The sequence below is a fragment of the Osmia lignaria genome, chromosome 4 (assembly GCF_051020975.1).
Source record: "Osmia lignaria lignaria isolate PbOS001 chromosome 4, iyOsmLign1, whole genome shotgun sequence".
NCBI classification, from domain to species: Eukaryota; Metazoa; Arthropoda; class Insecta; order Hymenoptera; family Megachilidae; genus Osmia; species Osmia lignaria.
The window spans coordinates 11,353,732-11,381,363 of record NC_135035.1 but is presented as its reverse complement, the minus strand read 5'-3'; the positions used below and the strand labels follow the sequence as shown (position 1 = coordinate 11,381,363).

At 47.9% G+C, this 27,632-nt stretch overlaps 1 protein-coding gene across 2 annotated transcripts; it reads left to right on the top strand.

Annotated features, from left to right (window-relative positions):
* Nucleotides 1–152: 152 nt before the first annotated feature.
* On the top strand, nucleotides 153–27,187 carry Sp1 (transcription factor Sp8). 2 transcript variants are annotated; one of them, XM_034322766.2, is made up of 3 exons: nucleotides 153–2,911; nucleotides 22,731–23,769; nucleotides 23,838–27,187. In XM_034322766.2, the coding sequence occupies exons 1-3, from the start codon at nucleotides 2,801–2,803 to the stop codon at nucleotides 24,773–24,775; spliced, it is 2,088 nt and encodes a 695-aa protein (XP_034178657.1). In that variant the 5' UTR covers nucleotides 153–2,800; the 3' UTR covers nucleotides 24,776–27,187. The 2 variants fall into 2 exon arrangements, with proteins under 2 accessions (XP_034178657.1, XP_034178658.1); XM_034322767.2 differs by lacking the exon at nucleotides 153–2,911 and adding an exon at nucleotides 7,341–7,985 and having other exon boundaries at nucleotides 23,838–27,186.
* Nucleotides 27,188–27,632: the final 445 nt, after the last annotated feature.

Sequence of the window (27,632 nt, the reverse complement as noted above, 5' to 3'; positions counted from 1 at the left end):
GAGCGTCGAATCCCTTGAACTATCCGCTCAGGGAGACGGAAGACTTTGTCGGCGAGGTAGCTTCGGTGTCAGCGAAGCAATCCTTTGGGTCCTTCCTCAACGTTTTAGCCGCTCTTGAATGGAGATCACACGCGGTTCCCACTGTATCGAGTTACAGGCTAAGGGAGACGCGCACGAAGAAAGAGCAAGAAGCACTTTGGCATTATGCGTCCGAGGGAGAATACGAATCCATTCACCGGCAATCATCCGTTCACCCAAGCGTTCTTGCCCACCGTCTCCTTCGTTCCTTCGTTCATTCATTCTTCTCCACTGTTAAACTAGCTCTCGAGTAATTCACACTGAAACGGGGGAAACTGCTCCAGCGAATCGTAGGAGGAGAAGAAAAAAAACCTTGTACGTTCTCGAAGCGAACCGTTCGTAGGAATCCTTGATCGAGCGGGATAATCGTGCTCAATCGAACGTCTAACCAGCCGTGCCTACGAATAGAGAAAGTGGCATCGACGATCGTAGGTTAAATGTCGCATTATAATACTTAACGGTGCACCGCTTGTGAATTGTCTGTTCAATCATTCTCAGACGTTTCCCCATCGTTATTTCTGAATTTTTTTTTTCGAAGTAATTCGTCTGTGTTCATTGCCAACGATTACGCGTAACGATCAATAGGAACAATAGGAGGATCGATCAGTAATCGATGAAAAAGGTAGTCGCGACATTACGCGAAGATAGGAAGAAACGATCGAAACTAGAGTGCATAGCGCAGAGCTCGTGCTACGATAAATTGTTGGCAAGAGTATGCAATATTATTAGCGTGCACAGGATAATGGGCTCGATCCCGAGGCTAGGATCATTATATCGCTACGGTGCCGCGGATCGAACACTAAAAAGAGGCACGCATCGACGCGGTAACGTAACTTACGAGCATTACGGATAGATAGCATACACTATCCTGCTATTACGTGCTACGAGTTACTTTATCGCATTAATCTCGCGTACGTGCTGCTCGCGGTTTTTCTGAAACTTTCTCACCTGCTTTTTAATCGAAGCTATAATTCAACGAGGACTAGATATAATATCGGGGTAGTTGTTTAACTTGTACCACCGATAACCAACTATCTTCTAAACGTAGTAAATTGAATTAACCACGCCGGACACACGGCGACGAACACGGCCAGTCGATTCAATAATTGAATTTTAATTGCCGGTTTTCGTTCCGTGACTGATTGTGAAACGAGAATACGCTTAACGCGTACTTCCTACCCTTAAACGGACTGTACCTCATTAACGAGATTGCCACGATTACTTTCCACCGACTTATTCGAGGAATTCCATTAACGCACGACCGCGTCTCGTATGAGAACTGTTGAAGATGAGTGGTACAGAGACGTGCAGCCCCGTCTTTCTGCTGATACTGACTCCGTAAAATCGAAAAACCTGTTCTCTGCTGTAACGACATACTAATATCTCGGACCTGGTCGTCGTTATCTGTCCAGTTGCCTCCCACGCGCCCGACTCCGAACGAATATCGACGCCAGAGGAAGAAGAAGAACTCGAGAATGGTGAAGGAGAAAGGCAGCGAGGGTGGAGACGAAGGGCATGAAGTAAAAACAACGGCAAAAGCGAAAGGAGTAGAAAAAGTAGAAAAAGACGAGAATGGAAGGTACGAGAGGAAGCTGAAGAAGTAGAAGAGTAGAAGAAGAAGAGGAAGAAGAAGAAGAAGAAGTAGAGGCCGTGGCGGTGAACCACGTGATCGCAACGCGTTTTAATTGGTCGGGAGTGTGGTCCGCGGTAGGATGGAGGGAGGATAAGACAGACAGGGAGCGAAAAAGAGAGAGAAGGGGAGACGGTGAGGGTTCGTTAGGGTTGCCACGAGGATTAGACAATCGCGAGGTTGTACGAGGAGGACCGTTGCGAGGGCGGGCGCTGCTTCTGCCCCACCAGCAACACCTTCCAGGATGGAAACACACTTGTGGAGTTTCTGCGGGACGTGCCTGGCCACTGCCACTCGTCGCAAACTCTCCCTGCACGCACTCGCGTATCCGGACACCTATGTATCCGTGCTGAAAAGGCCAGCCGTGGTAGTAGAGAAGCCGAGAAGAAGGGAGACCGAGTGAGAAAAGAGAGAAAGAGAAAGAGAACGAGAACGAGAGGAGGACCCGCCTCCGTAGAGGTGTTCTCCTCTTCTACGTGGGGCACGAAAAAGCTCAGTTATAATTGTTGCACGCCGCGAGCTGCACCTCTTCTGTCCCTCTGTTTAATTGTAATCTCCTTCCGCGTCGACGCATCGACCACGCGAATTGTCCTGCATCCTGCGCCCTGTGCCCTGTGCCCTGTGTCCTCGACCGACCTCCTTGTCGACTGACCTCCTCCGTGTTCTTGCCTTTCCTCTGTGGCCAACAGCCAGAGAAATTACTGTGATTACCAGGATATACGAGGGGCTACGTGGCAATAACCTTCGAACGGACTACCGATGCCGAGGAGCAGCGCCTCTGCCGCACGAACGACCCATCCACTAAGGATTCTCTCGATATTTCAAGGATCTATAACGGGAGCCTGCGATTTCTCCTCCTTTCAACAGACGATCGTGAACCGGCTCGACATCGATTCAGCACGGAAACATGTCCATTGATATCTCCACTCGACGGGACGCTCGTTTCGAACCACCTGACGCGTTATTCGTGCCTGCGATCGTTTGATCCTCTTTCGTGAAAATATCGTTCACCTTCTCAGAGACCAGATTTTGTGTGATATCGTTAAAGTCAAGTTCGAACGCATAATCGTTGAGACTAAAAAGTGCAGCAAGATGAATTGCGCGTACCAGTATTCGTATTCGGCTCATCCGCAGAACGTCATGACCATACCGACCACGGCTGCCCAACAACCTCATCATCCCACGGATACCGAGTATTTAGAGGTAAATTTGCTTGTCATTACGATTATTTGATAAAAAGGGGAGAACGAGAGACTGTCGGAACTTTTCGTCAAACTGCCAGTAATATTTGACAAAATCTATCGACAGCATCTGCTCCCTTCTGCGACGACATCCTGGGCGGTCCAGAAACACCCTTCGTTAATTGTTCATCTCCCGATAGTGAGAGAGGCCAATGCGGGGCCTCACACACCCCCTATTCTCCTTAACGCGTTGCCAATTCATCGGCTCTCGCTACAGAATCCAATTTGCACGATTGCCAATCGTATCTTCCAATTCAATTTGACAAAGCTTCGTCTCTCGATCCACGATCAAGCTCCAAGAAAAACATGTTCGAACGTAAAGAAACTGCGATGATCGTCGAGTCTCTGAATCGCGGTGCATTCGTCGACGAATAAAAATGTTCATACGTTTTAAAGCGCTCGTTAACGTAGCAAATGACGTCCGCGAAATAATATAAATCGGAGTCGAGCAACTCGCGTGAAAGGTTGCGGAAAAGAGTCAGCCCTTTCGCGTGGCTAAGGCGAACCAAAGAATCGCCGCGAAATGAAAAGAGAAGGAAAGAGAGAAAGAGAGACGTAGCTGGGGGATATTAATATAAGGGCTCGATACGTAATTATAGTGATTACCGTATTGCCAGGGGGCGGACGAGGGCGTCCCTCAGTTTGCACGTCATTTTGCAATCTCAACTTCCAGCGAACATGCGCGCAAATTTGTCGGCGGTCCTGCGCCAGGCTAATTGTTTCCCCCTTTTTGCGCTAATTCTTCACGCTCTCTTCGTTCCTTTTGTTCGAAGTAGCGCGTGTTCCGGAAGAAAATCACTATCGATACAAACACCTCGAGTATTAAACGCTTGTTATTCCGCCACGAATTATTTCGCTTTCATTCGCGACAACGCGACTGCAGCTTCTCCTCGACAACGCGATGCGTGGTAGCACTTTTCGTTATCGTTACGATGGTTTTCCACGACAGATCTGTAATTATCATTGATATCAATAATTATACTAATTGCCGCGTATTATCTGTTGTCATTGACGCGGAATCAGACGTCCACTCGCACTATTATCTTGAGACGTAATTTTTAATGGTCTCAATTATAGTTTTTGTGTCACCTTTGATTTTTTCGATCCTGTTTATCGCGATCGTTTTTTATACGCTATTACATAATACAACTTCGTATTCCTCTTGTTTTTCTACTCGAGAAAGGGCGGTGAGTTCCTAGTTTGCGGATTACGCGCCGACAGAAAACCGTGTGCCACGTGAATTACGGAGGATCGGCTTCTCTCCTCCCCGTGAAACACCCCATAAATCTGGCCGTGAGCGTTTCTCTATTCCGGACCACGATGTAGACGGAACCGCGAGTTGTACGCCAGCCTCAGCCCGGCCAACGAGTCCGTAAATCAGTCCTAGACAAGTTTCTCTTCGCCTTGTTTCCACGGCAAAACGTGATGCTCGATCTTAAAAGCCTCAAAGAGATGCTTCAACGCGCCTCCTTCCACCCGTTTGTGCAGAGGAATCGCCAACACAACGGTCAAAACGAGCCACAGCAATATTTATTTGACCGCGGTCGGTATATCGCTATAATTCTTTTTGACAATTAGAACAGCACGACTCGTGTACTCTCTGCTGAGAATAGCTCGCTTGAGAAAACGATTTCAGCGTTTGCAACTCTACAAAACCATATTGGCATTACGAATAAGTAAGTAACAACGGACAAATGACACGTCGATGAAATCTTTTCAATCGTGGAAATGTTAGACACAAAAGAGTTAACAATCGCGTGCAGCAAACGAAGCATTTGTACGTCTATATGGTTCAAAGAATGTTTGCACGTTATCAACGCTCTTCCATTACGTACTTCACGCGAGTGTTTGATTTATGAAACGAGTATTGGAGTTAGTTGACATTGTGCGCTAGTGATAAAACACATTATTTTTCCATCCGTGCTTGTCACCTTATTTTCAGAGGCGCGTTAAAAATGATCTAGTATCTATCGCCATATTTTGCACGCATCGCGAACACTGATTGGCGTCAAAAGTTTAACTCGTTCGCCTCGGCATAATGGCCGTCCCGTTTCATCAAACCCGATTAGCGATAGACCAAACAGATAGTGGTCATAGTGGTTATTAAAGTGGAAGAACACCTTCCCGTTCCCGGGCAGCCTACCGGTAAGCTCTTACGATGATACCGAACGCGGCTCTGGTTCCAGTCTGCTCCGGTGAATCTTCATTTTCGACGGTCCCAGCCGCTATATGCGAAGCTGGTTCCTTGGTAATTATTAGTCCATCAGCATCTCCCGATGGCCACATGGCCGTATAAGAGGCAAAAGCCGGAGCTGGTCCCAGCGCGGACCATCTTAGCTTCGCGAGGCCGCCCTGTCATTATCCGCCCCCGTCAGGCCCGTGGGCCCCATTTCCCTTTCAACCCCGTTCAGCCCCGTCTCTGCCAATCAGCGATCCGTCATTTCGTTGCCTCGATATCGCTCGATCGTTACCGAGGAAATCAATCGTCGCTCGTTGATCAACTTTTTCCCTCCGATCGTCGATTTCTCCTTTCCATCTTCTCTACGTCAAACCAACGAGTTTATCCCTTGTCTTCGTCTTGTATTCGACGGCTATGCGTGACCAAATTCGTGCCAATAAATAACATGGCTCATTTTTATCAAAAAAATCTAAAAAACATGCTGGACGGGGAGAGGCTAAGACAGCATCGATCAACGAGACAAAAAGCAACTAGCCCCTGGTGAGATACTCGCACCCTCATTTGTACAATCCAATGCCGTTTGCTCCTTCAAAGGACGTTAACGCCCGGTCCTGCTCCGGTTCATTGTAAAACATCCCTTTTCTCGCTTCCCATAACACTGGCCGTTATCCTCTGACCTCCAGGAGTTGGGGTGGATCACACCTTTTGTGGCCTGATCGCACGCGATGTACGCATCATCGTCTGCTCGAGTCGTGAGGGGGATGGTCACCGATAATGCCTCGCGTTCCGCGAAATATTTGTGTTCGTTGCTCCGCTACTTTTTATCGATTTCCACAAGCGTCCTGCGCGTCGAGTTACATAGAATGGCAAATGATTTACAACAAAAAACTGCGCTGTTTTCCTTTTGCGAGCGACATTATAAAGAAATCAAGATTCCAACCGGACGTAGGTACATATGTGTATACACACTGCACGCATTCGCCAGTGTACACATTCCATCGCACACAAGACGTCACGAGAGAAAATTACAAAATTGATGTGGTCAGCGTTGATATTAGCGTGAGATATCGCACATAGATTGACCGCGAAAATGTCGATCGCGCGACTTAGAAGATGGCCTTCTCGACGAGCAGAGCAGTTATGAATGGACCGAGATTAGACGGTCGCCTCGCCACAGTGGCGCCTCTGTCTTCTCCATTATGGAAAATTAGGGCTTAATGCGACCCAAACGCGTCTGTTTCTTCGTCACACATTGGCGTAGCTATTCGACTCTGTTACATTTTCATTCGCAGTTTTATTAATCTACGTTGCGTAACCAACAAAGTTTCTGCTAAAACAGACGAGCGACTACGCCATTGTAAGCTTAACGGTCGTAATGGACCCCTTCCTCGTTCGCTGAAATTTTACTCGGCATACGTTAGGCCAAGTCGATAGCATTTGAAATTCAAACTCCTCGATTAAAATCACATTAGACGCTCGTAAGACGGTATACCCGTGATCTTCTTGCGCTCCCTTCGCATAGACCTCTCGAACAACATTATAATGCTCCTGATTCAACGGATCCTCTCGAACGAGAGGTTGCAAATGTCGTTGTAAATTGCAGGATAATCTATTTTACGAGGAGCAAAAAGAGTGACCAAGTCTTGCCTACTTTTCCTCGGGTTCAGCAATCCCATCTCCAAGTAGAGTAGAAAATGTGTCCGATCAGACGTGCCAGTGACGAAATTTCGAACGCACGCCAAATCCTTTCCCAAGGCGAACGGTATCCACAACGCGTGGATTCGATTTGTATATCAATTACACAGGGTCCGGTCGATGAACTTTGTTCGTTTCGCCGCTATCGGATAGTGGCGTGTAGGTATTTAAATACCAACAGCGTGCATACCGTTACGTCAAACAACGAGGCCGAAGTTAATACGACAACTTTGGGTCACGTAAGCCTCGGCCTGTAACAGCAGAAGGAGACGAGAGAAAAGGGAAGAGGAGGAAGACAAACGTGGAAAGTCTCTGGACGAAGCTGAAACGTCGAGAGGGCACCACCAAAGTTGCCGTATCGTACGCGTGCCTCCTCTTCGAGTCGGCGCGGTGCGCGCGCATTTCACAGTTAAATTATCAAGGGAAGGGTTGTAGATATCGGCGGTGGTGGCGACGGTGGTGGAGGCGGCGGCGGTGGCGGCAGGAGGAAGAGAGAACGATTGGCGAAGGAAAGAGAGAAGAACGGGGGAGAAAAGAGGGACAAGATGAGAGTGGGAAGAAGATTGGTGGGGATAAATAAAGTAAAGAGGAAGCATGCATGGCACAGAGGCGGTCAGGGGCGGCAACTGGCTCTCCCTAGGTACCGCCCAATCGGATCTGCCCCTTTTTTGCCCGGGGGCCGAGTCCTGGTTACTTCCCTACTACCATTCCCTGTCTGGTCGGGGCAAAGCCGATCGGATAGCCGGCAGTCTGTCACGGGGCGAAGAACGGGAACCACGTTAACCGGTTTCCCCGAAGCACTACTACGTTTCCGACCCATTCGCATTTTTACCCAGCCGACGGCTGCGGGCTCGACTGCAACTTGCAGTTACGAGCCTTTCTTTCGTACTTTCGTCGCACAAATCGAGTTACGAATTCTCCTGGTGATCGCAAGTGAAGTGTGTATCGGACCAAGACTTTGACATCGCTTGAACCCGCTCGTCGCTTCAAGAAAATCAACTGGTCCCAGAATCGCCGAACAACAGTCGACAGGATTCCGCGATTCACCGTGCCTAGTCTTTGAGCCGTCAACGAGATGTTGACCGACATGACACCGGCCGCGGCTGGTCAACTATATCCACAGTTACAGTCCATCGCTAAGTCACCGGTACACGGACATGTGGTGAGTTCTCTCGACCATCTTTCATCAAGTTTGCGCTACTTAACTTTACTTCATGACCTAACATCCGCGGGACCACTTTAAAATTTACTCACTCGTTGAGAATAAAATGATCAGGTAAGAAGCAAACTAATGCTCAGGTCTATTGTGCGATCGTGGGCTTTAAAGCGTACGAGTCTGCCCTCCGAGGCAAGGGTAGCTGTCAACCTCTGATCTCCCCGAGGCAAGGTCAATTACTCAGCCTCCTTCCAGATAGAGATCTTAATCCTGCCAGGTAGACTAGAAATCGCTGATCTCGTAGATCAGGTGCTACTGTTCGCCTTGTCACCTTTTACTAGAGAACTTTCGACTAGCATCAACGATAAAATCAAAGGTCTCCGTGGTCCCAGCAAATTAACAGCGCTTTAGACATTGCCGTCGGGACCGTATTAAGCTGTGACCCTTCCTCGATCGATAATAGTATATAATATAATACTAAAGTAACAACAGCAACTTACCAGAGCAATGGATGTTTGCTAGGAACGCGGTAGAAGGGGATGGCAGTGCTAGTCATTTCCGTATCCGCATTATCGTTTCGAGTAGTCCCGCATTCTTGATGCATTGTTCAGGTACAAGGATCCTCGAGACTACCTGAGTGTCGCATTATCAGCTTGCGCTGGCCGTAATCCAGGCAGATCATCCCGGATGATCTATTCTGTTTTGACAGAAACGACGGTGTCCCTGGCCACGAATCGTTTTGCTGGGTGAAACGTCCGAGCATCATGACCGGCTTTTGTGCCTTCTTCTCTCCCTATGCAACACGTGTTTCGTTCGCTCCTCGCACACGGGTTTGGAACTTTTTATTTTATGACTCGGCAAGAAGGACGCCGTGGCTGCCGTGGCCTCGACTGGATGATTTACGAGTCGACGTAAAAAAGTAATTAAATCCTTGGCGTCGAAAAAGAGAGCTGTACGAGTATTAATTAAGTCAGCAGAAAAGTTTTCTGTCTGTGTGTCGTGCCGAAAATTAATCTCGGTGGAAAGTCTTCTCTGAGCGCCCCGACCATGGCGGCCTCTTCCTGTACCACCTCAGCGTCGATTTTTGCTCGTTTTGCTTTTTAGTCGTTCCCCGTTGTTGATTTTCGCAAGTTCGTCGTGACTTACGAAACGCACTGCCATAGTATCACGCGAATTAATTTCAATTCGTGCTTCTGGTAGATCGAACGTCAGTCATCGTCGAGGATGTTACAAACAGTTTGTTTTTCTTCGTCTCTTTTCTCCCGTTCACCTCTTCGGAGCATCCGATCCCAATGTATCGAGTATCCCTGGCATAATAGTCCTTACGCAAGGTTCTCAGGGATCAAAGGGACTGGCCTCTACCTGTGCGCCCAAGCAGCCAATTATTTGTCTGCTCCTCTTTGTGCACCAAGAGGATCCACTTGACAGGATGCGTGGGATGGTAACACGATACCTACTTCCTCTCGTCACTCGATCCTTGTGACGGGGACATGCAAGAATTTTCCTTTTTCATGCTTTTGTCATTGTACTCTCGTTTGCTCTTTTAGACATTCCCACTTCATTCTTATGAATCTTCATGTCCAAACACTGTCAGTAACTGTAGCCTTATTCACGCGTAAATGTTGAATAATTGAAAACTTTTATTCCTTTCTAGAACGATTTTACCAACCAATGCCGAGTCACTTTGGATTGTTTCACTGATTAATTAATCATCACAACGGTATGTACATAAGTACGTTGAGCTATAAGCAATCCGGCCGGTGACTAAGTTGTTCATTTCACATCATCGATCGATACACTTTATTTCAACACTTATTACATTGATCGCGAAGGTACTCACACACATATACGCGCAGAATATCGTTTGAGTTCTCGTGATTAATTCATAGGCTGAAATTTATAGCACCCGGTTGCTTTTTACCGAGAACGCAATGTTCCTTTCTGGCTGACTATGAGCTTATGACCCTTGCACATACAATTATAGACTGTGACCGTGTTTCGTATTATTTTACTTCCCCGGCGACATCATTGTATCGCCTGTTTACCACAAAAATGGAAATGTTCAAATGGAAAACGAGGCAAGCGGAAGCGACGGTGCAATTAGCAATGGGTACCCTGACCAAAACGGAATAGAAAATTTCTATCGACGCGTTCGAAGATTCTGAAAATCTCGCTCCACTTCACCTCCATGCTGGTAATCCGATAATCCGATTCGTAGGGTAAAAGTGTCCTTTTAAGCGACGCCCCGTTGACATTTTCAAGCACTACAATAGACTGCGAACGGCCGGCAGCGTGCATCGTTTGTCGCAAAAATGCGACCTTCGTCACGCTGGAGGGGATGAAAGCACGACGTGGCCTTTTTACATGACCTAAGAGGATTTACCTGAAGCACCGGATGCAACGAGGATGTCATCCTAATTTATCCCCTCTGAGAAAAAATTTTTGGAAGATCAGAAGCTCCGTTTTCATGAATCAACCCCGCGCAACATCGTTTGTCTACTCTTTCATTTCACTTTAACGCGTTGAAACAGAGTCGACAGGCGGAAGGAAAATTATCGTGCGTGGATAGACGAGCGGAAATGTTTGGTTTGTAACGCTGAAAAAATGAAGCGTTCGTTAGAAGGCTCCACCCCTCGATAGAAAACCTTCCACGAGTTCCTTGCGCGTTTCACAAACTCCTCTTGCGTTCTTCGTTACCGTACGATGACAAAATCCCTTCCGATTGCTGTCACGCCCACCACAGTCGGCGCTTAGGGGCTTAACGAATTATTTTTGTCGAGTACACAGCAAGTCCCGACATGTAAACACCCTTTCGAAAACTCGTTCGTACCGCGTATCTGGTTGGAAACGCAGGGTTCGAAAGTGGCAGATGTTCGGGGTGACAATATGGCCGCTATATGCCTGCTCGATGCGCGCGTCTTGAAAAACCGTTTTTGCGTATGATCGATCAATTTTGCGACCCTCGGATGCTGGCCCCTGCAACGCTCTTTTGTCGTTGAATTGGGCAAAATGCTTTTTTACCACCTTCGCGAGCCAAACTTCTCATAAAGCTAAGAGTCTGCACTGAGAAGGATCGCAAAGAAACGATGGGTAAGAGATATCCATTACGATGTGCGCTCGATTTTCATTAAAAGCGGCCAAGGATGCAATTTCGTCGAGAATCGGTTAGGGGTGTACTTGCAAAGGGAAAATACACGTACGCAGTTTCACTGGCATCGTTATCGAGGAAGGTTCGATAATTGAAAACCCTAGCCGCCCCTTAACTTCAACAGCGCGGCGTAGATCGTGTTCCTATTGCACGCGCCAGAGTCGGTACCTCGAATTATTGGTCATTATTTCCCCGTATAACCATCGTCGATGGAATTATTCATCGAACAGCAACGTGGAATTTCCCTTCGTATTTGAACTTTTCACCTAGCTTTGAGTTAACTTAGCGGACGATCGTGAAGAACGAGGTGAAAATTTCGAAAATACTCGCACGGTAGTATTTCAAACACGAAAGGACAATTCACGATCGATGCAAGTCTTACGATATAACGATAGAGCCCGGTTGAGACTGGCATTTGGTAAAGATATAGAGACGTGCGTGTGGGTTTACCAGCCGCTTGCAACGACTTGTGTGCACGCCTTCCAGCGACCATCATCGTATCGCTGGAAGGTTCGATAATTGAAAAGGCAAGACTTCTCAGCGCGTTGCATCGTCGTTGTAAACAATATTCCTCGTAGAGCGCGCGCACGAGCCTCAAGAGATGGTACGTCGAATTACCGGCCATTATCGTGACGTATCATCGCAGGCAGCGTCATTCACCGGACCATCATGGGAAAGGCGAACAATACTCGATCTGGTCAACACCTCGAGGCCTTAACGCGCGCCACTCGAGCAAAGTGGAAGACGATTATTAACGACTCTCGATTCTATTAACCCGACTACTTTTCTCCATTAAACACAATACAACATTTTTCCACCAATGAAAATTACACGCTCGAATCGGTTGCTGCGCTTACCATCATTACCAGAGATAGATCTCCCTTTCTATACGCAGAGAGAGGGAGAGAGATGAGATGCTGTTCTATACGAATTCTCCCGGTTCCTTTTTTTCTCCTCTCTCGATCATCGTCCATTATCGTACAAGCGTCATCGCGAACCCGCGCGCTTCTATTTCGCGTGGCAAACACCTCGAGGCCTCGATCGGATCGCGTCGATCTCTTCCCCGCTCGGTCGAAAGAAGCGTGGCAACAGCAGGGATTCCCCGCAGGGGTGCCAAACCCCCGCAGAGTCGGAACCAAAATACCAAACGTTGGCTCACCGGTCCGCCAGAGCGCGAGATGATTTATCGACTGCATATTATACGTCCCATCGAGCGCAAATTTTCTCCACTCGGTGCAACAGTCCACGATCGTTCGCTCCTTGTTCTTACTACACTCTCTTGGACTTAAGATTTTCCACGCTTTAGCTGTCATTTGGAGAACCGCAACCTGTTTCAGCGCGACCAGCGATTATCGCCTTATTTATTATTGACCTGTTTGCTTGGTACGGTGTTAAGTTAAATAACGTCCACGCGGTGGAAGAAAGTTACTGGTCGAAATATAGGCAGACGAAAAACGCTAAACGTCGGTAATCCCGCGATTCACGAGAATCCGACAGCAAACTGGTATGCCAGCAGAAATGCTCCGCCGTGCTGATGTTAATTTTTATATCTAGAGACGCACGTCAACTTGCCACGGCGAGTAATTAACTTCAATTCCAGTTCTATGCGTCGAGTACGAGCTTGCTTTTCGAAAGCGAGATCACCTCTCGCGACGAGTACAGAGCAACGACCCTTTTCAAGGCTCATAAAAACTTCCGGTATACTCTGCACGAGAGAAGATGCAGCCACGATTTTCCCTTTTGCGGATGCATATGGCCGACTGGAGGCTCGCTCTCGCGCCTCTTCGTCCCTGGGATACCACGATCGTTGCGTGTTCCTCGTGAGCGAAAGAGGAACCGGTGCGTTTTCAACGATGCCTGGGATAATTGCATTTCAAAGACGTTCGCGAAGGAATGCCATACAGCCGATACCGAAACGTTACTCCCGAGATGGTCAGAATATCGTTGTCTCTATCGATCGAAACGAAAATATGTATTTGTACTGTTTGATTTCGCATATTGCCTGCTTATAAATAGATCTAGCTGCAACCAGACGATATGCACGTACGTCGTGAACAAGAAATTATCTTGGAATCGATGTGGGCCATTTTAGATTCGATTCCTCGGCGATAAATAGCAAACGCATAGTTTGCAACGCCTATCTCAGATCATGGTTGCGCAAGGACCAAACGCGGTAGTCACAAGAACGAGTTAAAACCGGAATGGTCCAGCTTGATCACCATTGCACCTCAATTTTTAAAATTTTGCCCACTCCAACTGCTCTAGCGAGCAGATAATTTGCATTTTGGTGCTTACGTCCGTATCGCTATCACGTTTCTTCCCTCCGGGGACGAATTATCTTCTCGACATATTGCATAACGAACCCGGTCGCGTTTGTCCCGTTAGATTGGACGCTTCATTAGCCGGAACAAGAACAGAGCTCTTAGTAAATTTATGAGAAATGTCCTAAGAATAATCCGGTCTGCGTACCACTGACGTTTTCTTCCAACGTTCTAGTCGCTCGTTTAGCGTACAAGTGTTCGTTTTGTTCCTTGAACATCCCTCGTGTTTCTTTTTTCCTCCACGAAACTCTTCAAAAAATGACATTCGAGCATGCTCAAGTCAGGAAGAGGCTTTTACTTTGGTCATGAATTTTTATGGAGGGGTAGCGGTTAGCGAGTTTCATGGAAATAAAGAGCATCCTCGCAAAAAAGTAACATCTTTCTCTTCTTGAAGCTGTATCGTTGCAAACTCTTGTTCAACGATTAACGATTCGGATATTATATCGCACTATCATCTTTCGTGCGTATCCTCTTTGATCTCACTGCGTTTATCGTACGGACGATAATTTATTTACGAGTTCAGGGGGTGAATATCCTGACAGGGTCGAAGCGAGAACAACCGCAGTTGCTCCCACGGCTTGCTTGGCCACTAAATCGCGAAACAATAAATCCGAGAGCGGAGTCACCCTCTTTATGGACCTCTTATACGGGGATGATGTCCTCAGGGGGTAGCCTAATATGTCACAGTCTGTTGCAGCGCTCTCTCCGGCAAAGGTTGTCGTCGTAAACGAGGGTGGATCCGCGCGAACCAACCATTTCTAAGGGTTACGCTCGTCGAGGGGTTAGCTTTCTACGCTTCTAATGGACTGATTCAATAGCAACGATCCGATAAACTGATCCCGCGGTACACGCGTCTTCGTAGATCGAATTAAGCGGATCGTCGTTTTTCAATTCGCTGCTAATCGACACCCTCGTGGTCGAAAATATTCTCAATGCCTCAAGGATTTTGGGCGTGTGACTGGATCGTTTCTATTGCCCGTAATGGCTCGGAGGGGTTAATATTAAATTATTACAATTATACTGTAAGGAAAGACATTAGATAACATGTCTTCTTGTAACGTGTTCTCAGTTTAAGGAGGTAAATATTTCCACACAGATATGCGAGGCAAGTTTAAAGTCGGATCGTATCGCGAAACGATTACGTGATCTCCGGAGTTTTGTCACGCCTTCGTGCCTCTTTTATCCCGCATAAGCTGCTTTTAGTAAATCGACGTCGGAGCAAGATTAAACAAGAAGCAGCAGACTGCGTGCTTCCGCGGTGGCTAACAAAGCAAAGTTCCTATAAACTGGAAAGGATTGGAACTTCGTGTAGCACGTACAGCGTAGAAGCACGCTATCGCTCGGGAAATCGTGATCATTACAAACGAAACATGACAGCTGAAAAATTATTATAATCTTTGACGATCAGGTTAACCAAGCGTCGATTTACATAATCTCAGAACGACGTGTAACGGTCATATATTTATACAGCAAGGAAAAGCTCCGAGTTGTGGCCGCGTGCTCGCGCACGCGTTTGCGTATATCGTGAATTTACGATACGAAAGCACGATGAAGCTATAAATCGCGCGCGCGAACTCTCACAGAAGACACGCGAACCAATTTGCCAGACGATCCGGCTACGCGCATCGTTTCGTCGATAATCGCCGTTCCGGACGATATTCTCCCGACAGAAAATCATCGTGTATCAATTTTCGCCGACTACGGGCTTTGGTAATTATGAAACGAAGCGTTGTACCTTGTAACGCGGACACTGATCGACTTCGCAAGGGCGGTAGTGGAAAGGGATGAAACTTATCATCCTTTTGGGAAGTGAAATTTTAGTAAATTACTGTACGAACCCTCAGAAATAATAGTTGGGTAATTGGATAAAGTAAATAAAAATCATCATATAAGTTGGATCGATAAGAGAAATGCGATAGCACATGCTTACCGAGCGTGTCGCGCGACGGACAAGTAGCGAAATTAACCGGCCTCCGCGGTCCTCTTTAGCGGTTTCTAACCAGCCACGCTCGTTTATGCTCGCCGCATGCACGTAATACCTATAATTCATAGTCGGAGAAAGCGTACGTTATCCTTGTATGTATTTGCCGCATGTTTTTGAACGTAGCTTTTTCGATTTATCCTTATTCAATAAGAAACTTTTCTTAAAATTAATGAATAAGCCTTCTTTCTGTACGCAAGGCTATGCGCACACCATTATTTACTTTATCGAATTGACTTTTTACCACGTTACAACTCATGGATGAGAATGGATTCTGAAGCTGTTCCCCGTAACAGTTTGCGTTTGGAAAGCTTCGTTTCAAAAGAGTTAATCGTGATACATCGTTTCACAAGAGATTCGAGAAACTCTGGCAAAAAATGTAATCGTTGTAATATGACCAATTTGGCTTTGATCCGAGTATCGGTCTCGTTAAAACGTTTTCAAAAATTGCAACACTTTTTGCTGCGAAGGGACAAAATTACCAAAGCCAAGGGACAGGTGCCCGCGAGTATCGTCTCTCGACACGCGACGATGATCACGACGGGAACGCAGTCTCTATTTCTTTCGTGAAAAAATAAAAACGCTCGTTCCGTTCACTCGTATGTGGGTCAGGCATTTGCTCCAAGGAGGACGCGTTTCCTTGTAGCTGGCTTGGAGGGTGAACGAACGAGCCAGCGGATCCCCTTTACCCTACCAGAAGTTCATTTAGATTTAGCCGGTGTTAGGTGTTTACGAGTTTTTAATTGAACGTAAATATTCGCAGGTGCAGACCGTGGAATCGGTTTCGGTCTCTCTTTGGCGGATTTCTGCCTCAATTACGAAGAACGAGCTCGCGTACACGCATCGGCCGTATCTCGGTTTCAATGTAAGCTTCCGTCATAAAAGAAGCACTTGGCTCGTTGGAAGTATGCCGCGCTTGGTGTAAATTTATCGGCTCGCAGGTTGGCTTGTTGGCGAATTTCGTCGAGTACCGGTCGCTTGACCGGCCCTTTTGCGTCTCGTAAAACGCTACCACGACTAAATTACACCCCAACCCCTAGCTGTACGTTCTTTTCGTACCGACGAATCTTCCTGGTTTGGTGAATGCCACGAATAAATAATATCGAACGCACGCAGGTGAGAGCCCAGTGTGTGGTCAGTGATTCGTCGTTAGCAATTATCTTTTTTAAATGACCGTTTCGCGAATGTCCATTTGCATTCGGAGAATGTCGTAAAACGCAGAAAGCGTATTTTTTTGTCAAACTTCAATTCGTACTGCTCGAGGGCCACGAGACGGTTAGTTGGGCAAGCTTGGGTTGACGGGCAACACAAATGGTGTGTTTTTTAGAGAATCACGATAGACGCATGAAAAGGTTCATCCATCAAAGTGGTAGATCGGTGTCGAAGAGATTGACATAGTCCAGATGTTGCGCGACAAATATTTCCTAGCTAGATTCGATTTTTCACAGGTTACGCTAACTGTCGTGTCTGGAAGGGGATCTTATCGAATTTCTGGTAAACCGTCGAATCATTTAAATGCAAATGTCCGTTTAATTTATCGTCGTACAATTCCGTTTCCCGGGTTCGCGACGACGCTATTTACTTAAACTTTCGTAATTGAAAGAAAGCCGCCGACCAGGACCACCGTGCAGCACCGGCAATAAAACGTCAAATATACGGGAACGGTGCTGGAGAACGGTAGGTTGATCTAGGAGGCGAATAATATATCGAACGATAGACTATGTGCTAGTCTACCTGGAGAACGATAAAGATGCGCTTACAACTCCGCCCCCTGGCGCGTCTTCGAGACGCGACCGCGACAGTCCTGTAGGACAAATGGCGCGGAAAATATTGTCGTTATAGTGGGTTCCCTGCTTGAAATATAGACGGTTTCAATGTCTACGAGACGGGATGTCGATTAACCTAAAGGTCCTTCCTTTCGTAGGTTCGGCAAAAATTAGCACCAACTCTTATAATTTTATTCTTTCCTCTCGGAGCTACTCTGTCGCGATACCGGGCTCATTTCGATCATCCACATTCTTATTGGACGGATATTTGGTTTTGATTTCGCAGTATCGCATATAAATTTGGAGAACCGTAACGAGTGAACGTATTCTGCTTGTTAAACCAAGAAATTTCGTGGAATCTGCACAGCACAACACACGTATCTTGAATCCAGATCACAAGGAAAAATGCAATCAAGCGCACGACTTTTACTGCCCTCGTAACGTTAATTTAATCGACTGCATTGCCAAAACGGGGCTACCTTTTCTGCAAATGTTGGATTTTATGCTCGCCTGGTTGCATGTCTGTTCGTCGAAACGACCATTCAAACGCGGTGCTTACGCAAGATTCGAATAGCCGTGCCGATAGGCGGCTCTGACCGTAAAAAATTGTCAGGAAAAGAGTAAGATTACCGGAACGCTCGAAGAGAAAGCTTGCAAGGGACATCGAAACCGGGTCTTCTTTCTGAAAGTATTTTGGAGAGGATATAAACGACTAACCGAGCGATAGATCGGACACTTGACCGCTAATTGGCTGCAGAATTTTATGTACCACTAAATTACTTGATGCAAATGCGGTAGCTTCCGTTCACCGGCTGTGCTGATGTTCCAGAAGCACGCGCAACTCAAACGACCGAACGGTCTCTCGTAAGATTTACGCCGGTCTCATTATCCTAATGAAGACGTAACGGTTGAAAAACGAGTCGCGATTTTTGCCAAAAACTACACCGTCTAGTCAAGCTACCTCCTCGTTAATGCTGCTGCCTTTGAAAGGCTGAAAACGATGTTCGAGCATGAAGATTCACACAGAGTTTATATTCTCGATGCACTCGTCTCGATATTGAATATCTTCTTCTTAGAAATAACACAGTCTTAGATCATCGAGGCGAGTCGGAAAACACCGGAGGTGATACGCGGAGCTAAGGCATCGAACCGTAATAATTAGTTATAAATCACAGAATCGTGACAATCGAAACGTTGTTGTTCGGTTTTCCCCTTTGGGACGTTGCTTCAAGACAGTCAATTACGTGGGTGCCCTGTTCTATACCCGGAAATCATTAGGTCCAAGAGCGATTTGAAATTTGTCGAGGGATCGGGTCTACGAGGACCAAAAAACTCAGTGCCGCGTACAGCGGAAGAACAAAAAGAGGGGAACGTAGAAAAGAAGTAGAAGAAGAAGAGAAACCTCTGTTCCCTTCAGTCGTTCGATAGCCGAATAAATTTGGGTAGCTCCCTGTTTTGGCCCCGGGCCACGGTTACAGCGAGGTAGACTTTTTCGGATATACGATCGGACCTTTCGTAACGCGCCGCGCGCACCGGACAGACGAGAGAAGCCACACGGGGACAGAGGGCGAAAAAGAGATAGCCGAGTCGGTCTCTCACGATGGATTTAATTAAAAAACATAATTTAGAAGGGAGGATAACGGGTAGCGCTGCCGTTTGGTGGGAACTAACGGAGGCTCAGTCGCGGTGCAGCCTCGGTTATTCATGAATAAAATTATTAATCCCGTCCTCCAGCCAAAGCTTCCCTATCGTGTCTATCCCGACTTCCCTATCTTTCGGTTTCCAATAGCCACGAAACATCGGCGTCGACCTTAATTCCGATTTGCCTAGTCGATGGAGACAAATAATCATGAAAATTTTGATCCAAAGAAAAGGACTATGTTTTTGTAATCGTGATCTCGGACGAATAATAAGTTGGACAAGTAGGGTACTCGAAGGGGATCGCGCCGTTTTATCGAGACAAGTCTGCGTGTTGGCGCAGTTGCATGCGAAGACTGATAAACAAATAATTAGCATTAGAAGCGAGCCACGGTCGCCACGGAGCCAACAACGGTACCCGTGCAAAGTTGTTTTTCCCTTGGGTGGCCAGGAAAAACGATTAACAGGAAATCTGAAAATCTTGCGCTTACACGTTCCTCTTTTTTCGCAATTTAATCCTTTGCGACCGTTTTTATTACGGCGGCAAGTCGCGTTACGGAAGAGCTTATTTTTACAGCCCGTGCTGCGTTGCTTTTATTAGGAAGCCTTTCGATATTAAGATTACGCGTAGCTCATTCTCAGAGGCATTACGCCGAGCATGGATACCGGGCGCGCACAGGAAACGAAAAGCCTTTACTGCACGGTTTACGAGGGATATCGAGCCAGCGGCCTGAAAAGATAACTTTAGATTACCATGGAACTCCCGAAATCTCACGATTTGGAAAAACGAGCGAACAGAGCGGTCGAATTCTCGTTGCCTAACCCGCGGTCGGCACGCAGGTGGATCCAATCAGAAACGAGTGAAGGCAGGTGCCGGAGAAGCGGCGGTCAATGGCTTTCGGGAAGGACTAACGCTTTTTACAGGGAAACCAGAAAAGACCGCCGACTAATTTCGCGTCCAGCTCTATTACCTGCCAAAACAGGGCCCGGCCTTCCCTCGGCTTTTTGCCGCGATTCACGCTTTAATTGTCTTTTCGAGTTGTAGGTATCCTCTTGATCCTATCGTTTAACTAGGAATTCGATTTTTACACGAGTTTCTACCTTTGTTTCATCGTTTCGATTCACATCGGAAACGAGAACTCTATTTGTAAGCTGGAGGACGTCTTGTTTGAGTTGATAGGGAGGGAAAGAAGCTTGACGCGTAGATGTCGGATGCGGTTTGCCGCATGCCGCGCCGAATCGACACCCTACCGCTTTACCGAGTTCGCACCCTCGCTGTCGGCTGGTTGCCGTTCGAACTCTCTCCCCCGCATTCAGCTGTCGCGTGGCTATTGCTCTCACTCGAACACCCACAAGTTTCCGTGCCATTTTACCAGCTCATCGTCGCTTTCATTCAGTGTACGAGTAATGGAAACTCGAGCAGAAAAAGAAAATCATTTTCTCAGCAATGCTTTAAACATCGGGATGACTCTATTCTCACGAACGTGCACGTTTTGCTGGTAGCATTAGCGATAGATGGATCTCCTTGGACACGTCATGAATCTCATTCGGCACACTATCGACCTACTTCGATACGCATCCCCGCTCAGCTCGAACGTAGAATTCGCGCGGGAAATCTTACCGCAATTGATACGCTTGGAATCGCTTTGGCAACTCTGCAAGGAGCACGACCCTTTGCATTTGACCGCTCGTTGGAGAAGGTTTATGACGACACGCCATCCCTTAGAACACTTGGCTGCTGTTACGCACTTTTCTCGGAAGGTAGTTCGTTCGAAAGGCAAAGAAAAAGGGAGACTTGGTTTTAATTTATGCGCGGTACAGCCAGAGGCGTTATTAGTCCTAGCTGGCTAGGATGGGCGTGACGTCACGCGGCTAAAACAAAGGATCCTAACCATGCCCATCCTACAACAGATCTCTTTCAACCGTGCCGACAGGAGGCCGCGAAATCTACGACCGATTTCGTTTGCGTACTGCTTTCGATTCGCTCGTTCCTTTCGTTTAACCACGCTGAAATCTCGTCCTGGCGGGTCGGCACATAGACTGTCGTGCCTAGTATACATAAAACATGCTCAGTCCACGAAGAATCATGATAATCGACAGGACAGAAATACGTGTAAAGGCAAGTCGAGTCAAGTATATCGGCGACTCGAAGGCGCCGCTCCGCGCTTATGTTCCGCTAGCATAGAATAACAACTGTTTTTCGTTGCGCGCTAGGTAATTACCGGCCGGCCAGAACCATCGTTCTAATCGATAACCCTATTAACGCGCCCCACGATTTCTCGTTAACCAACCATTTGAATCACTGGGGCGATACGTGTTTTTTAGATATCACAATACGTATTGATTCTAGTGCTGAATTCTTGCAGACGTCGCTAGTTTCTCGAGGCCTATACCGCGACATCAAATGGAACGAGTTTGTACGCTCGACCACCGAAGATATAGGCTCGAAACGAAGGCAGAGCAGGCTAATTGAGAGACGTCGTTGTCTCCACCGGGCCACTGTCATATCGTTCTAGCGGATCAATACGTAGCCTGCCTACAACCTGCACTCACGAAGCTCAAAGAGGGCGTGGCTCGAACACCACCGGCCGAGAGATACTCTGTCTCTCCCTCTCTCTCCCTCACCAGTTCACCTCTGTCCCTTTCGTACTTTCTGTCTCTCCTCCAGCTTCTCTCCCCTTTTTGCAACCTCTCACCCTAGCCACGACGGCTAGCAAAGGCGATTTTGTCTTCCTCCCCTTACAGGGAAGCCACGGCGAGCAAGCGCCAAAATTCGCCGTCACCTTCCTATTCGTCGGCTTGTTCGTTGCTCGTTCGGGAACTGTTTTACGTGTCTTCGATTGACACATCCCAGAGACAAAGCGATAAAGTAGTAGAATAAAATGGCCTCAAGGGTTACCATAGAATGGGGCAAGCAAGGTGCTATGTGTTCATTGATGACCGCAACCATGGTTATTACTCTTGGCAATCTTGCTCGAAGTTACAGCACGGGGTTATCGCGGATTGGTAGGGTGCTCCCTTTCTCTATCCCTCTGTTTGCCTCTATCGTCGAAGGGTGCGTGCACCCGTTGTCTTTGGTCGGTGTTGGTGCAAGGTTGAACCGCGTGGGGGCGTGTCGCCTCGATGGCGCCGGCTGCTAATGGCTGCGCGGCCCGCCAGACTTTAATTTCCTGCCGCTTCCGCGGACCCTTTGCCTTTACCTTTCCACGTCCGAATCCGCTTCGGTCCCTTTCTCAGCCTCCAGCCTTTCAGTAGCCACCGACCTAGTGCGTTCGTCTTTCGTCCCTACAGTGATTTGCATGAGAGCCGCTTGAATCCCATCAGACTTTAAGAAAATCTCCACGATTCTTCCAGAATGTCGTGTGTAATATCGTTTACTCGAGCATCTGCTCATAAACTTCGTTTTTTTCTAGGGCACAACAGTGTAATCAGTTCTAATTTTGATGCTTAGGACCTATCGCTGATCTTTTCTAGGATAGGACCGGTAATTTTGTGTCATTATACATCCTCGGGGGAAGATCCGGTTTTGATGGTCGCTAGGACGAGAATAGGCACAGTTTCCTTTTTGGATCAATTTAAGGACGATTATGGACGGCGTCTGGCTGGATTTCGATATTCCGAGCTGCATCACCTTGAGAAAGCGTCTCAATCGCTCGGCCTATTTCGCCAATCGATATACGCGATCGCCTAATTTGCAAACCCCATCGAAACGTTATTATCGACTTGTGTAATCGTATAGAAAGACTGGGCCGTAATTCTCAGGTAACACCTGCTCGGGAACGTATTTCGACCATAAAATCTTGGCTAGGACACAACGCGAACTGCCAACCGATCGAAATAATGAAAAATTCGATCGAGTGAAATTGTAATCCGATCGTTCCTTTTTTCTTGTTTCAGGATCACCCAGGCTTACGGGGTACACCGTTGGCGATGCTTGCCGCTCAATGCAACAAGCTGAGTAGTAAAAGTCCGCCGCCGCTGGCTGACGCGGCGGTGGGCAAAGGTTTCCACCCGTGGAAAAAGAGCCCACAGAGCAGCGGTAGTTCACCTCAACATTCAGCTGGAAGCGGAGGAGGAGGTGGAGGAGGAGGCGGAGGAGGAGGTGGGTGCACGACGACAGGAGTCAGTCAAAGACCAACCGCGACTAGCAGTGCCGGCAGCACGACCGGTGGTTACGCAAGAGCGCCGGTCACTTCTTGCGCGTCAACCGCGCCCCAGTACGGTGGTGATCTGTACTTCCCTGGAACAGCTAGTGCCCAACCGGCCGGGGATCCGCATCATCATCAGAGCAGCCTCCTTGGAAAGGTCGAGGGTGCAACCTTGGGCTCGGTGTACGGTCGGCATCCGTACGAATCGTGGCCATTCAACGCGATGCCTGGCGCGACACACGGCGGAATCAAAGCGAGCGACGGTTGGTGGGACGTGCACGGAGCCGCGACTGCCGGCGGTTGGCTGGATGTCGGTAGTACGGTTGGCGTCGGTGTTCACGCAGCCCAAATGGCCAACTACTCGGCCGATTACTCCACCAGCCTAGCACTCGCGGGTAATCATCTGTTGACCACTGCGACCACCGCCGGTCATAATCTTCTTCAAGACACGTACAAATCGATGTTGCCGGGTGGCCCGCCGGGTTTCGGGCTTCACCATCACGCGGCCGCGTCGGCGAGTTCGGGCGCCGGTGCTGGCAGCCCTCAGGGAAGCGGCGGTGGCGTCGGCGTCGGGGCCGGCGGCGTCGGTCAGGCCCCTTCGCCGCGTTCGCAGAGACGCTATACCGGCCGTGCTACCTGCGACTGTCCGAATTGTCAAGAAGCTGAGAGGCTCGGTCCGGCCGGCGTACATCTCAGGAAGAAGAACATCCACAGCTGTCACATACCCGGATGCGGTAAGGTCTACGGGAAAACGTCGCATCTGAAGGCCCACTTACGGTGGCACACTGGTGAGCGACCGTTTGTTTGCAACTGGCTTTTCTGTGGCAAGCGGTTCACACGTTCGGATGAGTTGCAGCGGCACCTTCGAACCCACACCGGCGAAAAGAGATTCGCCTGCCCGGTCTGCAACAAGCGGTTCATGCGCAGCGACCATCTCGCGAAGCACGTCAAGACCCACAGCAGCAGCAGCAGCAGCAGCGGCAGCAAGGGCAAGGGGGGAGCGGGGAGCTCGTCAGCCGAGTCCTGCTCCGACAGCGAGGACAACGGGAGTCAGCAGAGTCCCACTTCCAGCTCGGTGCCGCCGCAGCCGCAGCCGCCGCCGCCGCCGCAGCAGCAGCAGCAGCAGCCACCTCAACAGCCGGCGCAACCGGGTCAGGCCCAGCAGCAGCAACAGCAACAGCAGGCGCTGGTAGCGGCGGCGGCGGCGGCGGCAGCGGCAGCGGCGGTGGCGGCGGGCCAGGACACCAACAACACCACATCCCAGACCACCACCACCACCAGTCTCGGCCATCAGCCGACAACACCCATGACCCCAATGCAGATGACCCCGCCGCCTCTGACACCACACCATCCCCACCACCCCCATCTCCCTCCTCTAATGCACCATCCGCATCATCACGCAACATCCGTCCCGGCGGCGGCGGCGGCCCACCATCATCCGCACGCGGGGATGAGCATGCACTGAGCCCGGTGGGGCCCGGAGCCGGTGCCTGCAGTTCCTCTGCCGCAACGGCCCTGGGCTCCCCCTTATCCTACCCCCTCAACCTGAACCTCGTGCAAAATCACGCAACCATTGGTCACCATCATGCCACATCCAATCCTGTAAACACCACGTCCCATCATCAGCATCAAAATCACCATCACCACCATCATCACCATCACCAACACCATCACCATCAGCAGCAACAGCACTCGCGTCAGACCAATTCCTACTCCGTGCAACAAAATCCTGGCACGCCGGGGACCGCGCAGACTCCCTCACCCTCGTCCCCTGCGCCTGTACATAGTCTCTAGGTTAACACTTCTTTTGCCACTTTTAGCGTCGTACCTATTTTTCCTCCTGATTCCTGTCGGCGGTACCGACGAAGTTCTTCACTTTCTCGATCATTTCGATCGAATCTCAGTATACTTGTCGTTGACCGTCGACTCTTTCCTCTGTCACTCCCATCTCTTTATCGGCAGTTCGGGCCTCTCGTGGCACTCACTTACTACCCCATACAAACTGACTTTGTTACTTGTAAATACTATAAATAGCGCGCGTGAGAAAGATATATTATATTATTATATATTATGCGGTGTAATGTTAAGTGGTGTAAAAATTCTATATAAATGCACTGTCGCGCTGTACCATACACTGACACTTACGTAGAAACATACACATATACGTAAACACTCAACACAGCCAACAAATGCATGAGAAAGGAGATGTCCACGATACCGTGTCGTTCTCGCGTTCGTCTTCTTGCTTCCCACTATTCTCGAGGGATGCAACGGAGAATCCGGGCAGCATGTACGATCTTCGATTCAGGGAAGATACATCTCTCCGATCAGGTTCCAAACGTTGTTGGTCGTGCAACAAATCCGTCGGACGAAGCGAACGCAACAACGAATTTTCATTGTCGCGTTTCAATTATTTCCCTTGGTGTGTAATTGCGTTTGGAACTTGAATCTCGGACAAGATGATTCCGTGTCGATCGATGACGACTCTCTTCGATCTTTACATCACAATATTATGGATTAATTATTATTATTATTATTATTATTATTATTATTATTATTATTAATTAATTAATTATTATTAATAATTATTATTGATGTATTATTATAAAGATTATTATAAATTCATTTTAAAAGAGATAAAAAGAAAATAAACGATGCTTTTTGTGAGTAACAGAATGTGCTTGGATGATTCTCTCTTCTCGTGAACGTGTTCTCCACTAAATATCTATCGTCTCATCTCTCCTAGCTCTCTGCCCTTGCTCCTGCTGCTGCTAATCCGGAGGTCCACGTGCATCATCCCTGGAAGCCGTTTCAGCTCCAGACTTTGCTCTTACTCTTACGTCCTGACAACACCGAAAGGATCTTCGCCCAACACAAATCAACCATGTTTGGCGCAAAAGTAAGTTGTCTTTCAGGCGTATCCACTCCTCATCCTAACGCAATTCACTCAAAATCACTTATCACTAATATTCACACACACTTCTAATTCCTTGTGCAGTTGTACACCACAGCAGGTAACAGGCGCGATTTGTGTTAACGTCACCTTTTCTTCTTGCTGTGTCGGTTCGTGAACGAAATCATGTACAAGGTTCTCAACCATCTTCTTAGCTCGATTAACTCGAAATGCGTTTTTTTTATTCGCTCGACGATACACTCCTGTTGGCCTATTTCTGTCGGTGTCTCGAGAGCGCTCGCGATGTATCCGAGCACTCGACGTTATTACCGAGGATGACTCGGCTTATTCGGACACCTTGAGTCTCAAACTTCCTTCGCTAATGCCTAAATAATGACGTATACGCGCGACACGCAGCTTTATAAGCTCCGATAAATTTAATTACCTTTGGTTCCACAACGTCCGCGTAATTTCCTTTTAATCGCGTGTCGTTAAAGAAGGATGCATGTCCGGTGAATCGAACAATTCCGTCTGCTCTTCTTCCATTTCAAGCTCGACAATTACGCCGAGAGCGGTCGACGTGAAGAAGAAAATTGAGCGATCTGACAACGACAGACCGTAACCAAGCCATAAACGATCTCTACTCGCGAGCAGTACGTTCTCTAAATCGGATCAATATGGCAGAGATTACGAAATAAGATCGTTATGCAAAGCAGCCGGCGGAGGGTCTGAAGCATCGCAACGCAACGATCCGTGGGGGGTGCGGTTAATGTCGAGCACCGTACAAGCCCAGGGGATGGCTTTTTCGGTGATTTAACCAACGAGGGTGAACGTTTGTTATTCAATTTGCGATCCCCTTGGTACCAGCCACTGCTTTCTCCCTCTCTACCCACAGATCATCGGGCCTTTACGATCGTCATCGTACGCTTCCAACTTGGACAGCTATTTCTTCTCCTCCTTCGTTCAGATCCGATTGCCATTTATTTGTCATCCTTTTTCTGTCTTTCATGCTTTTATCTGTTTCTTTCATATCCAAGCACGTTGTTTATCCGTGCCACTACATTAGGCATTCCTTTGCTACGTTAACACAGCTTACAGGCATCATCAATTTCCAAGCTGCGCAAAGTATCTTGGAGGCTTCGAGGGTATGGGAAAGAGGTAGGTTAGGGATTTTATTTCAATTCTTTCAATTTACAATAGTAACGATGGTCCTCTTCTCGGCAATATTTCATCGATGCACTCTTCAAAAGTAAATTTCTTTTTTCTGTCATAGGAAACATCGAACGGTTCGCTGCACAGTGGCCACGCATCTGCTTAATATGCTGAAACAAATATTAAACAGACTAATAAAATAGATGAAAATACTAATAAAAGAGTGTATTTTATAATGATCCAAAAATATCCATTATCTTTTTTCCCATTTTTAACCGAAAACCCCGTCCTTTAGACACGCGTTATCGGAGGAGCGCAGAAGAGGTACATAGAAGAGAGAACGAAGTACTTTGGAACACTTTGAAATCCCACACCATTCCCATCGACGGCGACAACTAACACAAAATCTGGACAAAAGCTCAAAAGCCGCGCGGTAAGTATCTTTGTCGGCCCTTGGAGGCCCGTTAACAAACCTCATGAAACTAACGACTCGACCTGCTTCGAAACCGCCATGGTGTCGGATTTACAAAAGCTAACCCGGCTTTCTCTTCCTTTCCTATTCCTTTTGTAAGCGAAGCAGGAAAGCAACGTATTCCCTAAGGTGTT

Bases quoted from the DNA above. Each gene is read 5' to 3' on its own strand.
- Sp1 (XM_034322766.2), top strand. From the start codon at position 2,801: ATGAATTGCGCGTACCAGTATTCGTATTCGGCTCATCCGCAGAACGTC. The intron at 2,912-22,730 runs GTAAATTTGCTT...TTCTTGTTTCAG, and splicing joins CGGATACCGAGTATTTAGAG to GATCACCCAGGCTTACGGGG. The intron at 23,770-23,837 runs GTGAGCGACCGT...GATGAGTTGCAG, and splicing joins CCACTTACGGTGGCACACTG to CGGCACCTTCGAACCCACAC.